This window comes from Mustela putorius, unplaced genomic scaffold (assembly GCF_011764305.1).
Source record: "Mustela putorius furo isolate JIRA1106 unplaced genomic scaffold, ASM1176430v1.1 tig00000077_pilon_pilon_pilon, whole genome shotgun sequence".
Lineage (NCBI taxonomy): Eukaryota > Metazoa > Chordata > Mammalia > Carnivora > Mustelidae > Mustela > Mustela putorius.
The window spans coordinates 23,125-39,414 of NW_025421269.1; the positions used below are offsets into that span (position 1 = coordinate 23,125).

Here is a 16,290-nt window from a genome sequence, read left to right on the forward strand (position 1 = left end):
CCGACACAGGGCTCAATCTAACAACCCTGAGATCATGACCTGAGCCAAAATCAAGAGTCAGATGCTCAATTGACTGAGCCACCCAGGAGATCCAGACATTTTTAGAATGAACTAACAACTATTCAAGGGCAGCTGACAAATTCACAGACATCTTTATTCAATCACAATTACAGAATCACTTCTTTTGAAGTCTGACTGTGGCCATTAGTGTATACTCACTGCATCCATCACTGCCTCCACCACTCCGAAAAGATCGCTCCTTTCTTTTCTAGGGTCTTTCTTCAGCCTTCAATTGTGATGCGACAGTGCTGATCATTCTTACTATCAAACACTTCTTCTGGTATATACCACTCTCTTCTGACCCTCTTACCTCTTCTCAGGTAGTCTTCTTTGAGGCTCCTAAATGACGGTGTTCCTCACAACTCTCTCCTATCCTGTAATTTTACAAAGCCTACAGTGGGAACATCTCTTCTAAACTTCTGAATAACTATATTAATACATTTCCTTAGTTCAAACTTCTCTCAAATTCTGGATCAACATATCCAATTTCACACCAAACACTTGGAGATTCTGCAATGACCTCAAAATCTTTACCAAACGTGCACTCATCCTTTCTGGTCCAATCCTCCCAACATAATTCTCCAGAATTCCCCTTTCAGTCAATCCATCTATCCAGTTACCCAAATCAAAATTCCAAATTACCCTAGATTCTCTGCCATGATCCTTCTTCAGTTGGTTATCAACTCTTTCAATTCTTCAATTGTATCTTCTCCAAAGTTAACTGTCTCTTCCTCTTCATCAACACATCACAGCTTTAGTTCTGTGTTTCAGCATTTTTCACACTGACTGCTATAGCAGTCTTTTAAGCTTCTAAGTTCCAGATTCCTTACTTGAGTTGTCAGATAATAAAATAATCCAGCACTATACAGGTGTGACACATAGAAAACACTCAAAAGTTAGAAGTCATTAATACTACTCTTTGAGAAATACCTAGACTATAAAAGTTATTTTAGGGGCTGTGTCTTCAATATAAATGTGAAAATAATGGTTTTCCTAATAACTGTAACATTTAAACTAACCAATCAATGTATATTCTCTACTCCCAGATCCCCTTGAAACCACCAAGTTTTGCTCCACAAAGAAGCATACTATGGCTTCTGTGGAAATTGGATCTGTATTATGAAATTAAAAGTTACCAGAGCATCTATAATGTACCTGAAAATGTCATCCTCCTTTTAAAAAGTTACATTCCCTGTGGGGCACCTGGGTGGCTCAGTGGGTTAAGCCGCTGCCTTCGGCTCAGGTCATTATCTCAAGGTCCTGGGATAGAACCCCGTGTTGGGGGGGGGGGGTCGTCTCTGCTCAGCAGGGAGCCTGCTTCCCTTCCTCTCTCTCTGCCTGCCTCTTGGCCTACTTGTGATTTCTCTTTGTCAAATAAATAAATAAAATTAAAAAAAAAAAAAAGTTACACTCCCTGTCAGGCAAATGAGGACACCAGGGATGACTAGAATAGTTTCAAGTCCAAAGGGAAAGGGAGTATCAAAAGTCAGAATATCATAATGAGTCAGAGGGAAATATTTACACCCCTACAAACAGAGTACAGAGCTTTACATGGCTCTGAAAGTTTAAAAAGCATTTATCTATAGGGGGATAAAATACACATCTGCTAATTTAAAGTCCTAACTTTTAGCTGGATATGATTATTTTAGCTCATAAAAATAATCTATGTTAAAGGATAGTGGTGCTTCATTCTTGGGCTACGGCCCTTTCTTTCTGTGAAAGACCAGAAAAATTCTCATGTTAGGTAGGATTTTGCCTTTTGAAGACCAAGTTCAGAGTTGCTACAGACATACTGGTCCTTTGGCAAACTGGTGAAACTTGTAAAAAGCCGGTGTTTTAACTGTTTTAAGATATCAAACAACTCCCTGAAAAGCACAAATGACAACACACTATCATCACATTTATCACTTAGAAAAAGCTATCAAGTATTTTATTATTTTATTCTACATTATATACAGGTCATAAAAGGCCACAGCAGTTTTTCAACATATAAACCCTTTAAAAGTAGAGGGCACTATGAAGGATAGACAAGTATCAAAATGAAGTCCAGTAACGTGGGCATATACTCAGTGTAGTATTTCTGAGGAATAACAAAGCAGATACCAAGTCATCCATAGTTAGCTTACAACTATTCCACAGGTTTTTATAAACCTCTTTGGAATTTGTTAATAGCCTAAGTGTGCCCAGGTGCCATTTATTTTAAGAAATAAAACCAGAATGAAAGAATAATAAATTTTAGAGGGTATTTTCTAATTCTAGTCACTTTATAGCTCTCCAAGAAGAAAAGCCTCAATTCTTTACCACCTTCCACTTCTTCCTGCTTCAAGAATAGGAAAGAAAGAAATGGAAGAAAAAGCTCCCAAATTCTTCCTGCTAATTTGGAACTTTGCCTTTTTGCAAGGGTGCCTTCAGAATGTATTTCAGGCCATTTAAGAATTAGCTCTGAATTCCTTAACGTGCAATATTGCCCCCTCCTTGGATAAGAACCCAAAACATTGGTTTCTGCTCTGTAAAAATACAATCTTTAAAACTATAACTGGTATCAGCAGATCAATATAAAAAAATACAGTACCAAGCTACACTGGTATATTTCCATATTAAGAACTTCAAAATATACTTATCACTGAGACCATAGTCCTTGCATTAGTTTTCAGTCCACTATGAACAATTATCTGCTGCATGTAAACATGTCTAAATAACTATAGATAAAATACATCAATCATAAATTTCTGTAAAAGATAATAAAATATCTTCTTTAAAAAACAAAACAATAATAAGCTATTACTGCATTGTTTCCAATTTTATGAAAATGGAACAACCTTATGGTTGTTGCCAGTCCTGAGTTCATTGTAATAAAAATGGCCCTAGTTCCTGGTTAAAGTCAGCAACCAATCCATTCTCTTCAGTAGATGTCTTCTAGTACTGCAGGCACAAATTTGTTTTAGGTGCTATTTTGTCCATTAATAAAATTATATACCAGAAACTGACCAGTGCCACAGTACTGTGTTGCAAATAGTTTTCCATCAGGAGTGGGATCTGAGAACGCAATTTCTTCTTTACTCAAATATGAGCCATATATAAAGTTACTCCTATTCAAAAAAGAGGGGGTTGTGGAAGGGTAAAAGAAAAAGAAAAGAAATTAGTATTTTTATCATTAAAACTGGAAAAACCTATCAAGTAAAATTTGACCAGTAAAACTTTTAGGTAATGTTATATGTTCTAAAAATTGCTAAAAATAATCGCTCCTCTAGGTTATTAATAATCTAAGGTAGAAAAGTATTTATGAAAGGAACAATGGTCTTATAAACCATTTACCCAACACCCTTTCATGATAAAAATATTTAACAATTCTCAGTAGAAGGAATTTCCTCAACCAGATAAAGAGTATCAGAGAACATCAAAGTTAATGTGAAAGACTGAAAACTGTTTCCCAAAGATCAGGAACAAGGTAAGCTCTCTGTTTATACCTCTTCTATTTAACAGTCTACTTACTTACTGCAGGCTCTAGCCAGAATAGACAAGGAAAAGAAATTAAAAAGCAGATTAGGAAGGAAGAAATAAAACTACCTCTTTCTGGATGACCTTATATATACACACACAAAAATCCTAAGGAATTCACAAAAAAACTATTAGATCTAATTAAAAAAATGAGTTCAGCAAGGCTGCAGAATACAAGAGCAATATTTAAAAATTAACTGAATTTCTATATACTTGAAATTAACAATCGAAAATGAAATTTTAAAAACAATTCCATTTATAATAACATCAGGAGAATACTCAAGATTAATAAAAGAAGTGCAAGATCCAGAAACTTAGATAAATACAAAGACATGCCATGTTTATGAATCAAAAGAACTACAGCTGGCTTTCCAGAAATTAGCAAGGTGGTCCTAAATCTCATATGAAATTGGAAGAGTCACCAACAGTCAAACGAATCTTGAAAAAGAATAAAACTTAAGAACTCACACTTCCTTATTTTGCAACATACTACAAAGCTACAGAACTAAAAACAGTGTGCTATGGCATAAGAATAGACTGATGGAATAGAACTGAAGAGTCCAGATATAAATCCTCACAATCAATGATTTTTGACATGGATGCCAAGACCACTCAATGGAAAAGAACAGTCAGCTTAATAAATGGCACAGGGACGATTGGAATGAAAAAGAGAAAGTTGTTGGATCCAATCCCACATCATACACAAAAATTAACTTAAAATGGTCAAAGACCTAAATGTAAGAACTAAAATTATGAACTCCTGGAAGAAAATACAGGTATAAATCTTTGTAGCCTTGCATTAGGAAATGGCTTCTTAGGACACCAAAAACACAAGTGACAAAAGAAAAAGATACGTAATTTGGAGTTCAGAATTAAAGAACTTTGTGCGTTCAAGGACACCAAGAAGATGAAAAGACAGCTATGAAAAGGTAGAAAATATCTGCAGATCTTATATCTGATAAGGGACTTCTCTCCAGAATATATAAAAAACTATTAAAATAAGAAAAAGATAAACTAGTTTAACAACGGACATGGGATTTGAATAGGCAGTCTCCAAAGAATATCCATAAATGGCCAATAAGCACATGAAAAGATGCTCATTAGCCATTAGGAAAATGTAAATCAAACCCAAAATGAAATACCACTTCATATTCACTAGGATGACTAAAATTAAGAAGACAGACAATAACAAGTGCTAGTGAGGATGTGGAGAAATTAGAACCCTCATATATTGCTGGTGTGACTGTAAAATAGTATAGCTGCTTTGAAAAGCAGTTTGGCAGCTCCTCAAAATGTTATACATACATTTACTATATGGCCCAACAATTCTACTCCTAGGTATATACCAAGAGAAATAAAACATGCAAATGCGGGGTGCCTGGGTGGCTCAATGGGTTAAGCCTCTGCCTTCGGCTTGGGTCATGATCTCAGGGTCCTGGGATCGAGCCCCCCTCTGTCTGCCTGCTTCTTCTGCCTACTATGTGATCTCTATCAAATAAATAAATAAAATCTTTTAAAAAATGCAAATATTTCTCTACTTACAGAGGGAAATAAAAATAAACAAAAATTTGTACATGAAATGTTTACAGATTATTCCTAACAGCCAAAGAAGTGTAACCACCCCACCCCACATTCATCAACTGATGAATGGATAAATGAAATGCACATCCACACAGCAGGATTTTATCTGGCAATAAAAAAAGGGATGAAGCACACAAACACATGCTACAGCACGGATGAGCTCTGAAGCATGCTAAGAAGGAAAGAAACCAGTGACAAAGGTCATATATTACAGGAATTCGTTGTATGAAATGTTCAGAACAGGAAAATCCATTCAGACTGAAAGTAGATTCGTGACCGCCAAAAAGTAAGGGAGAGGGAAATGGGGAATGACTGCTAATGAGTGTGGGTTTGGGGGGGGGGGCAGCGATGGAAATGTTCTGGAATTAGACAGTGGTGATGGCTGCACAGCCTTGTGAATACATTAAAACCCACTGAATTATATAATTTAAAGAGATAAATCTTATGCTATGTAATTATATCAATAAAGCTGCTATTTAAAAACAATTTTTTAATTTAGCCAAGATACAGACTATTAGAATTTTCACACTGTAATCTTAACAAAGTGAGCTAGGTACATAAGAACAATAAATGAAAAAAGTAGAAACTCTGTATGAGTTTTAACAGGAAGCTTATGGGGGCATCGCATTATCGCACAGAACAAAGGCAATGGCTATCCTGTTTAACGTTTTTATAAACTTAGGATTGTCATAAGACCTAAATTTACAAGATTTAAAGGAGGAGCAATACCCTCATATATCGGACAATTATTTAAACAGCTGCATTTTCCAGGTTTAGTTCTGAAAGAGCTAAAATAAGACCCGCCTCTTGTCATGACAAGAGTGAGTAGACCTGAGCCCTCCTGGATCACTACCTATAATAAAATAAGAAGGAAAAACCAAACACATTAAGGTTCTAAGATTCCTAGAGCCTTAGTTAGGAACTTCCAACAATGATGGATTACTTTGAAAGCTGTATCTACAGATAATAGACAGGGATTCTAGGAATAAAACGTCATCTGCATTAATATGAACCTCCATTAACCCTTTGGCAAAGGTGCTTGAAAGAACAGAAAACAAAACGTGCGATTTATCTGAGTCTTCCTCTATACATTTAATTTAAAATCAAGCAACAAAAGCAAAAAGAAAAAAAACTAGTAGGAGACTTAGATAATTTACAAATGATATTCTTAATTTAAGACAAATTTTTGTAAAAGCAAATTTTTTTTTAATTCCAAAAAAACCTTCCCACATTTATTTGGTTATCTTTAAAATTCTCCAATACTGAACAGTTTGAAATAAGTGGATTATTTTGGCCTAATACCATTAGTGACAAGTAAGTAAAAATAGTTTAATAGGATTTAACTGATAGTGCTTGCGCCCCCCCCCCCCCCAGATTAAATTCACATAAAAAACAAAGATCCAATATACTGACAATCTTATGCAAATTTTGAATTAAAATAGAAGTTATACATTTAAGATTAAATGCCAATCTTGATATGAAAAATCCACTTAAATCTTAAAACTACAGAAAAGGACTTGAAGAATGACATTCAGTTACCTCAGGCATTCAATCATGCGAGAAGCAATTTTCTTCCGACGCATCATGCTGAACACCCATATCCGACTGATCCCACAGATTGCAGGCTCTGGTAATGTTGAGCAGCACCAGGCTTTCTGCCTTTCAAATCTGACTTTTTCTTCTTCTGACCTGATAACTGGATGCTTCTCTTCTATAACTCTGTACCCCTAAGGTATCAAAATTAAAGACAGAAAAATTTTAAAGTGAGAATATGAATTAGCAACTGTCTAGTACTGACCTTAGTGCAGAGGCTGCTACATTTGTCCGGCTTAACAAACTATGGGGGCCACTTATGCTTTCCTTCTTACTTCAGGAAACAGACCTGACTCTACATTCTATTCTAATTCACTTACTAGTTTTGACCACAAAAGCAGTCAACAAATTAAGATTTGGGTTCCTTATCTATAAACTAGAGATATCTACCACTTCTCTCAGAAAATTGTAGAGAAATTAAAATAAGGTAATACATACAAAATACCCTGCCCAGCAGGGCTGGTCCTTTTTTTTCTCTACCTCCCACATTCTAAGGACAAGCAAAAGTACACATCAAGAACTCAGCAATCATAACAACTGTTTCTGTGATCGCTGCCATAGTTCTAGGGGTCACAGCTGTGCAGAATTACGAGGAGGGATGGCAGAAGAATCAATTTAAAAAGCTGCTTTCCCCACACTCCCATCTCTTTAAAAAAACAAAACAAACAAACGAAAAAAAAAAAACAAAGAAAACTAAAGTGCTATAAAAAACATAGCATCTCCTCTATCAGTCTAGTTGGACCACCGCCAACCTTCTGATGGAACATGGTACAAATCTTAAAACAATGAGACAACACGATGAAGAATTAACGAACATTACATAACTATCCTCTAAACACTGCAAATAGAACTTGGGAGAATAGAAATTTAAAAAAACACAAGGGTATACACTATGTAAAATTAACTCAATTTCAATATGGCAAACTCTACAAGTCATTTTATATCAAATTTATATCCACAAATTACCTTATCACAGCTATTCATGTAAATCAATTTTTAAAATATAAACAGCAAGATTCATAAAGCTACACAACTTAAGACTGATTTTTAAAAATTAACACATAGAAACTCACTCAAAGACTTGTTCTGACATTTTGTAAGAAAATTTTGATAAAACATGTTTTCAGGAAATTATTAATGTCCAGAAAGATACCAACTGAACAAAAGTCAAATCCAATGTGCACTGAATTCACAAACAAGAACTCAGCTGAAAAAAGAATTCAAATGAGGTATTCCTCAAAATGAGCATGATTAGAGGGTCTAGAATCTTCTGTTCTCTTAAGTTGGTCTGTAACTTACCCAATGTGAATATACCCCTTACTGTGATTCTTTTTTGTACAATTTGGCTCCTAAATACAAGTCAACTTCTCACCTAAAGCTCAAAGAAGTGGTAATCTATTCTGGGGATGGGCAACTTTTTATAAAGAACTGGACAGATAGTATTTTAGCTAGGCTTTGAAGACCACCAGGTTTCTATTGCAACTACTCAACTCAGTCTAGTGTAAGTCAGCCAGAAACAGCATGTAAGCAAATGGGCATTGCTTAATATTATATTGTATATATATTATATTGTAATTATATTATAATTTTAATTTATAAAAATAGGCTGGATTTTGCCCTCAGGTAATAGTTTGCCAACCTCTGCTTTACTCCAGTGCTTAAGGAATGAGACAAACATTACATTAATACCCAACATGGAAACTTCCTAAACAAAATATAACAGTACTTTTTGATTTACAGAATTTTTATTTTATATACTGACTTGAGAAACTAATTCCCATGCAAGATACAACTCTGCTTAGTCAAAACCTACACATGGCAATTCCAACATTCACATTCACATACATAAAATGTTGTAAATTTACCATGACTTTTACTCAAGATTACACAGTCAACTCGTCAGACACTGAATTACATACGAACACTCTTTAAAAAAGTCACTTAACTTACCCACTGGATATGTTCCGCAATTAGGCAGCCAACTACTTTTTTGTCATTAGAAATAAAGAGAAGTGTTTTAGTTCTGGAATAGCACATTAGTGGGGCCTGCTGGAAACCTAAATCATTATCAACCATCTCTCTAATCTCGTCAACCTGCCAAATAAAAAACAGTATTTTTTTGTAACAATGAAAGAAAGCATTGTATACATGTTAAGACATACTATTTCAGTTCAGTAAGTTGAGTATTTTATTCCAAGCAGGATACTGCCTAAAGAAGAGTTCTTCCCAATGATTATGTTAACCAATAATGGTTTCAAGGCCTGTGGAACAATGTGCAAAATGGGGAAAGAACTGGACAGTAATGTCAAGCCTTGCAGTCTAATTAACAAGAAAACTGAGAGCTCCTACAATAGAGAATAAGAACATTAGAGCATTGGAAGCATCATGGGTTTGTGAATTGGAGAACTTCACTGGAATCTTAGCCAGGCAAGGCACTTTTCTTCCCAAGCCTTAGTTAGTACTCTCATCAGTAAAATGGAAGTGGGCACAGAGGAAGAAGAAACACACATTTACTTCTTAACAAACCACTGGCCAGATACTATGTACTTTATAAATATTATCTTACTTAAATCCAACATCTCTTGGTCTACGGTCCCTTGCAAATGTATATGCAAGAAAGTAAGTTCGAAAGTAACTCTCCTATGTCAGATACTGGACATCAAGAAAAAAACCAGGGAACAGAGCTTTGAATCCATAATGCTAATATGGCATCAAACTGTGCTTCTTCTAGTCTACCTCCTAGAATTACAGTCAAAGTCAAATATGATAAACTCGAGCTTCTGAAGGGTCAAAGGTTTTTGTAGGTACTCAATTATTAGTTCCTTCCCCAATTAAAAAATAAAATGCAAATATTCAGTCCAACATTCACTTGTGTTACTACTAAGTTTAAAATGAAAATAAACCCTCGGAGGGTTAAGTATTCATACCTCTGACATGATGAAAACTCCAGTCCTCCTAATACTGGAATAGTATCCCATAACACAACTCACAATTCAGTTCCTGAAGGCAAATGACTCACAATTCCTTAGATTTTAATTTTTAACCCATTATGGATTACTAAGTAGTAACATACTACATTGCTACTAATATTTTGTCCTGAGAAACTAAAATGAGGAAATTAGCATTTCCTGAAGATTCTTAGTCAAGAAAAGTCTGATGCCACATATGGTGGTGTAGCAAAGTTCCCACTATTCATTTCCAATGGTAATAGTTGAAATTCCAAAAATTACATGATTTAATTTTCATTGAGTCAATCACTAATCCAAAATTAATTAACAAAATTTCTTTCTGTGACAAGGATCAACATTTCAAATACAAGGCAAGTGGCATGGTTACGTGTCATTCTAAATGTTACTGTCTATATTATTAGGCAGTGGTAGTATGAGGACTTATTTGGTTATCAGGGATTGTCCAGTCATACATAATAAAAGATACGTGAAAAGTCATAAAACACAATATAAAGTAGAATGTTAGTTATATTTTCAAATATTAGGCTCACCCTTTCAAGTGATGTTTTACTAAATTTAAAGAGGTCCAATAGTTAAGCTTAAAAAAAAGAATAAAACATTTTCCTTGTGTTTTCTAGACACTTTGGACATACTCCAGTGAAACTAAGTTTTTCAAAAAATACTGCTTTACATTATAAGGTACTTCAGAAAAAGCAAATGGAGGATGAAAAAACATTTGAGCATATTATTTCAAAATGTAATTAATATTAACTCATTTCATGGGTGCCTGAGTGGCTTAGTGGGTTAAACCTCTGCCTTCAGCTCATGATCTCGGGGTCCTGGGATCAAGCCCCACATCAGGCTCTCTGCTCAGCAGGGAGCCTTCTTCCCCCTCTCCCTCTCTGCTTGTCTTTCTGCCTACTTGTGATCTGTCAAATTAAAAAAAAAAATCTTAAAAAAAAATATTAACTCATTTTAAAATAAGTTTATCCTATGGTTTCTTGCCTCTTAAGATACACAAAATAATAAAATGATTCCAGAATCTTCAAAGTATGGAACTCTAAATTTGGACTAAGCCTGGCTCAACACCAGCTAAGAGAACTTCTTTAAATTTTCTACCTTATAACTATAAATCAGATATCTTTTTTTCTGAACATTATATGTTTATCTCATGTTTAATTTCAGAACTTCTATAACTTTAAAAATTTATTTATGAAAATGAAGAGCAGTGGGGGGAGGGGCAGAAGGAGAAACAGTGTTATGCAGACACTCAGCAGAATCCATCATGGGACATGATCTCATGACCCTGAGATCACGACCTGAGCCAACACCAAAAGTCAGATTCTTAACTGACTGTGTCACCCAGGTGAACCTCTATGACCTATTATTCTATCTTCTTCTACAATAAGCTTTTGTTTAAAAATTTACTCTCAATATAAAACTTTACAATTGCTAATTTTTTGTTGTCAAAATTTAATTATAATTCTAATTTTTTAAAGGAAAGTAATACATTTTTCAAATTTTTAATTAATAGATTTATTTATTTATTTTAGAGGGAAGAGAGCCAAAGCAGGGGGAGGGGCACAGAGAGAGGGAGGGAGAATGCCAAGCAGATTCTACACTGAGCAGGGAGTCCAATGTGGGGCTCAATGCAGGGCTTGTTCTCACAACCCTGAGATCATGCATGACCTGAGACAAAATCAAGAGTCAGATGCTTAACTGACTGAGCCGCCCAGGCACACCCCTAAGTTTTTTTTGTTTTTGGGGGTTTTTGTTGTTGTTGTTGTCATTGTTGTTTTTTGTTTTTTGGGGTTTTTGTTGTTGTTGTTGTTGTTTAATTTTATTTATTTATTTATTTATTTGTCAGAGACAGAAGGAGAGAGAGCGAGCAAGCACAGGCAGACAGAGAGGCAGGCAGAAGCAGAGGGAGAAGCAGGCTCCCCACCGAGCAAGGAACCCGATGTGGGACTCGATCCCAGGACCCTGGGATCATGACCTGAGCCGAAGGCAGCGGCTTAACCAACTGAGCCACCCAGGCGTTTGCTGTTTTTAAAGATTTAATTTGTTTATTTGACAGAGAGAGAAATCATAAGTAGGCAGAGAGGCAGGTGGTGGAAGGGGTGGGGGGGAAGCAGGCTCCCCGCTGAGCAGAGAGCCCGATGCGGGGCTCGATCCCAGGACCCCAGGATCATAACCTGAGCTGACAGCAGAGGCTTAATCCACTAAGCCACCCAGGCACCCCAGCCCTTAATTTTTTATTTAAGTTATCTCTGATCTCTACACCCCATGTGGGACTCGAACTCACAACCCTAAGATCAACAATCACACAGTCTTGCAACCGAACCAGCCAGGTACCCTTGTAATTCTGAAGTCACTTATGTGGCATTATAAACTAGCACGCCTTTTATTCCATCACTCAAATTACTGATAACATGGGACACTAACCAATTCACTAAAAATCTGTTTCAAAATCCTAGACCCATTATAAGTTTAAGCATAATTTTTAAGTATATTCTTTAAATGTTTATTCTTTATTTCTAGAGCTGGTGTTTGAACGTGCTATGCCAGTAATACATCACCCTCTTAAACTAACTACAAAATTACATTATCCAGAGGCACCTGGGTGGCTTGGTTAAGCATCTACTTTAGGTTTGGGTCGTGATTCCAAGGTCCTGGGATTGAGCCCCTTGTCAGGCTTCCTGCACAGTGGCGAGCCTGCTTCTCCCTCTCCCTCTGTTCCTCCCCTGCTCTCTCAAATAAAAAATTAGACATTATCCATTCTACATGAAATTTCACTAGACATTTACCTTTTTCAGAGCATACTTTGGGTCTTCAGGAAGAACCATTATTATCCTGCCATCAGGATATTCAGCCAAAATTCTTTCCTTTTTCCAACCCTAGATATAAAACATATGAATTAATTTTATGTTATCATATTTCATTTATCAGATTCACATAGAAGAAAAATATATTGATGTATCTAAAAACTGCAAGTATGGAAAAATATTCTCAATGTTTAACTAATAAGATATGAATCAGCTATTTTGTTAAGCATACAGTAGGTACAATGCAAACTAGTTTCTCTATACTACTCATTCAGAAATCTAATACCATATAATATTCTTATCATTTCCCATGTTAAATTAATTTTGAAAATCACACACCAAAAACAAGCCCCTTAAAGTCAGTGATTCCCAGAGCCTAAAAGATAACTCTCCCAGTTTCCTGAGAAAAGAATTTAACTCATAAATTTCTTTGGAACATGGTTACCTCCGCAAACACACACTCATGGTTTTATGTCTGGCATGCCAAAGACCTCCAGGAGGTTTTAAATGAACTGATTTGCATGCAATAGCCCAATATGTAGTAAGGAATAGTTTTTATTCTTATTGATCACAACTATCAAAGTCACAAGAAGGAGACTAGAAAAATATAACTACCTTCTAAGAATCTAATAGGGAAGGAGAAGCTACGTTGTGTGTATCTGAAGTTAACATACTCAAAAAAAGAGAGGTAATAAACTCTTCTTCAGATCCACACTCGTGGTGATTAATGAGCAGAACCTGCATGAAAAAAAAAACAAAACAAAAGCCACTTAAATCTAGTAAGATGGGACTGAACCAGAGGTTAAAACTAGGAGCTTTGAAGTTCATAATAAGTACAGAAGGAATGAGCTTAACTGGTTGTTTCATTTGTCTTACCCAACCAACTCTACATTAAAAAAAAGAAAAGAAAAAAGGCCTTTCAAGAAGCAATACGTACTTCTACTAGAGAAAACCATGATCCTGAGATCTTTTAAGACTATGAAAGCTCAATAAAACCAAGAAAAAAGTAACTACATTTTTAAAAAATATTAAAGCAAGTCAGAGAAGAAGCTGATTTTCTTAAACAATTTTGAGTGATTTTTTTGAGGAAAGGGGTAGGGATCTTGGGGACAAAAAGTCTAGTAATATGCTTGGTAAATGTAACAAAACAATCTGAAGTATTTAAAATGAGAATTTTTTTTAAAACATAGAGCACCCAAAGATAAAGTAAACTTCAGGTGATTATGATTGGTTAAAAAGTTCTCAAGATCTGGGACGCCTGGGTGGCTCAGTTGGTTAAGCCGCTGCCTTCGGCTCAGGTCATGATTCCAAGGTCCTGGGATCGAGTCCCACATCGGGCTCCTTGCTCAGCGGGGAACCTGCTTCTCTCGCTGCCTCTGCCTGCCTCTCTGCCTGCTTGTGTGTACTCTCTCTCTCTCTCTCTCTGGCAAATAAATAAAATCTTAAAAAAAAAAAAAAAGTTCTCAAGATCTGAAAAGGAGCAGAAACAATAGCCACAGAAGTAATTTCTTTACAAATTAGAAATTAAATATGAATTTAAGTAAACAAGTTTTAAAACATAAAGAAGGTATCACCTCTTAAAAAACAAATTTATATTACTATGTTAATTTGGGAAATGCTTCTAAAATAAACCCATTTTCAATAAAATGAAAAAGGAGACTTCTCATTTCAAAAGTTGAACTACAAATTCAATGAGGAACTGGAAATTTTAAGTAACCTCCACTTTTAAGAAAGTCTTAAGTGCCTGGGTGGCTCAGTCAGTTAAGCGTCTCCCTTTGGCTCAGGTCACGATCCCATGATCTAGCCCCGCGCTGGGCTCCCTACTCAGTGGGGAGCCTGATTCTCCCTCTCCCAGTCCCCCTGCTTGTGTTCTCTCTCTCTCAAATAAGTAAATAAAATCTTTAAAAAATTTTAAAAAAGTGATAGTTCCTGAGCTGAATTATTAAAACAAAATAAGAAGAAAGAGAGACTCCTGAGTGGCTCAGTCAGTTAAGCTTCTGCCTTTGGCTCAGATCATGTTCCCAAAGTCCTGGGATCAAGTTCTGCTCAGTGGGGAGCCTGCTTCTCCTTCTGCCTCCTACTCCCTGTTTTGTGCGTGCGCACTCTCTCTGACAAATAAAATCTTTAAAAAAACAAACCAAAACAGTTCTGGGGTAAAAATTCAGGGTTTAAGGGTGCGTGGGTGGCTCAGTCAGCTGAGCAACTGCCTTCAGCTCAGGTCATGATCCCAGGATCCTGGGATAGAGCCCCGAGTCAGACACCCTGCTCAACAGGAAGCCTGCTTCTACCACTCCCTCTGCCTGCCATTCTGCCTGCTTATGGTCTCTGTCAAATAAATAAATAAAAACTTAAAAAAAATTTTTCAGGGTTTAAAGCCTTGTTTTGTTGTTACTAGCTATACGACCTTGCGCAAATCACAAACTCTGTTTCCTCATCTAGGCTATGTACAAAATAGCTGTCATCACCTCCATCACTTAGTTTTTAAGAGGGTTGTATTTAAAATAATTTCTCAGGGCTCCTGGGTGGCTCAGTGGGTTAGGCCTCTGCCTTTGGCTCAGGTCATGGTCTCAAGAGTCCTGGGATAGAGTCCCACATGGGGGCTCTCTGCTCGATGGGGAGAATGCTTCCGCTCCCCCCGCCCTCTGCCTGCCTCTCTGCTTGTGATCTGTCAAATAAATAAATCAAATCTTTAAAAAATAATAATAATAATTTCTTACACAGAGTAGTCACTCAGGAACTTCCATTCTACCTTCCTAATGATACCAAACTAAGATCAGCACACTACTCTAAGAAAGCACAGGTTAATCAATAAAGTTCCCTAAGTTAAATACAACATCATGGACAGATGAAAGAAGCATGTTGGCCATGCCTGGCAAATAACATACTCAAGACATTTATAGGCCTCAACTGTGGTTATCTCTTTCTTGGAGTTAATAACCACACAATCCTCCTGACTTTAAAAGGTTTAGATAAGGGGTGCCTGGGTGGCTCAGTGGGTTAAGCCTCTGCCTTCAGCTTGGGTCATGATCTCAGGGTCCCAGGATCGAGCCTCATGTCAGGCTCTCTGCTCAGCTGGGAGCCTGCTTCCCCCTCTCTCTCTGCCTGCCCCTCTGCCTACTTGTGATCTCTCTCTCTGTCAAATAAATAAATAAATTTTTTAAAAAAATGTTTAGAGGAGACTATCTGCTGCTTGAAACTGAGGCAGAGGGAAAGATTGTAGGGGAAGGGTACATACAATTTAGAGGAATAATCAAACAGTGATAGCTTTCTGCAAAAATATAAATTCCAATGCAGTGCATTTAAACTTCTCACCTTTAGCTCTAACATGTTACAAACATCCCTCTGCTAATGAGTGTATTTTCCAAACCCCAAATTTTCTTAATTCACCCATCTGGCTGTGAAAGCTTTATATTCCTAATAGCAATCAATGATTATTTGTTGTTCCTTTGCCACTGTACTTACTCGAAACTTAAGAATCTAAAGAATGGAAAGGATTTCTCCTCTTTTCCCATTTAAAAAATATATTAATCAAAAACAAAACACATTAAGTGGCAGATACACTGATGTATACAATTGTCAAAATTCACCAAACATTTAATTTCTGTGCATTTAACTGTATGCAAATTACACCCCAATTTCATACTAATCACTTCAATACTAACTTTATACTAAAAACTTTAAATACTGAAGTTCATACTAATCACTTTAATAAAAGGCTGAACAAGAATACCCATGGAAGAATACCCTGAGAAATAAAACCAACAACCAGCTTTTTTTTTTTTTTT

General features: G+C 36.2%; 1 protein-coding gene across 1 annotated transcript in view; it reads right to left on the bottom strand.

Annotated features, from left to right (window-relative positions):
• Nucleotides 1–1,960: 1,960 nt before the first annotated feature.
• The window catches only part of LOC123386961 (N-acetyltransferase ESCO1), a 32,362-nt gene continuing 18,032 nt past the window's right edge, over nt 1,961–16,290 (bottom strand). The window contains exons 2-5 of the mRNA XM_045089474.1: nt 12,488–12,577; nt 8,683–8,826; nt 6,679–6,866; nt 1,961–3,149 (exon numbers count right to left, since the gene is read on the bottom strand). Coding sequence (XP_044945409.1) covers nt 3,002–3,149; nt 6,679–6,866; nt 8,683–8,826; nt 12,488–12,577 — 570 coding nt within the window. The 3' untranslated portion in view covers nt 1,961–3,001. The remainder of the gene's footprint in view (nt 3,150–6,678; nt 6,867–8,682; nt 8,827–12,487; nt 12,578–16,290) is intronic.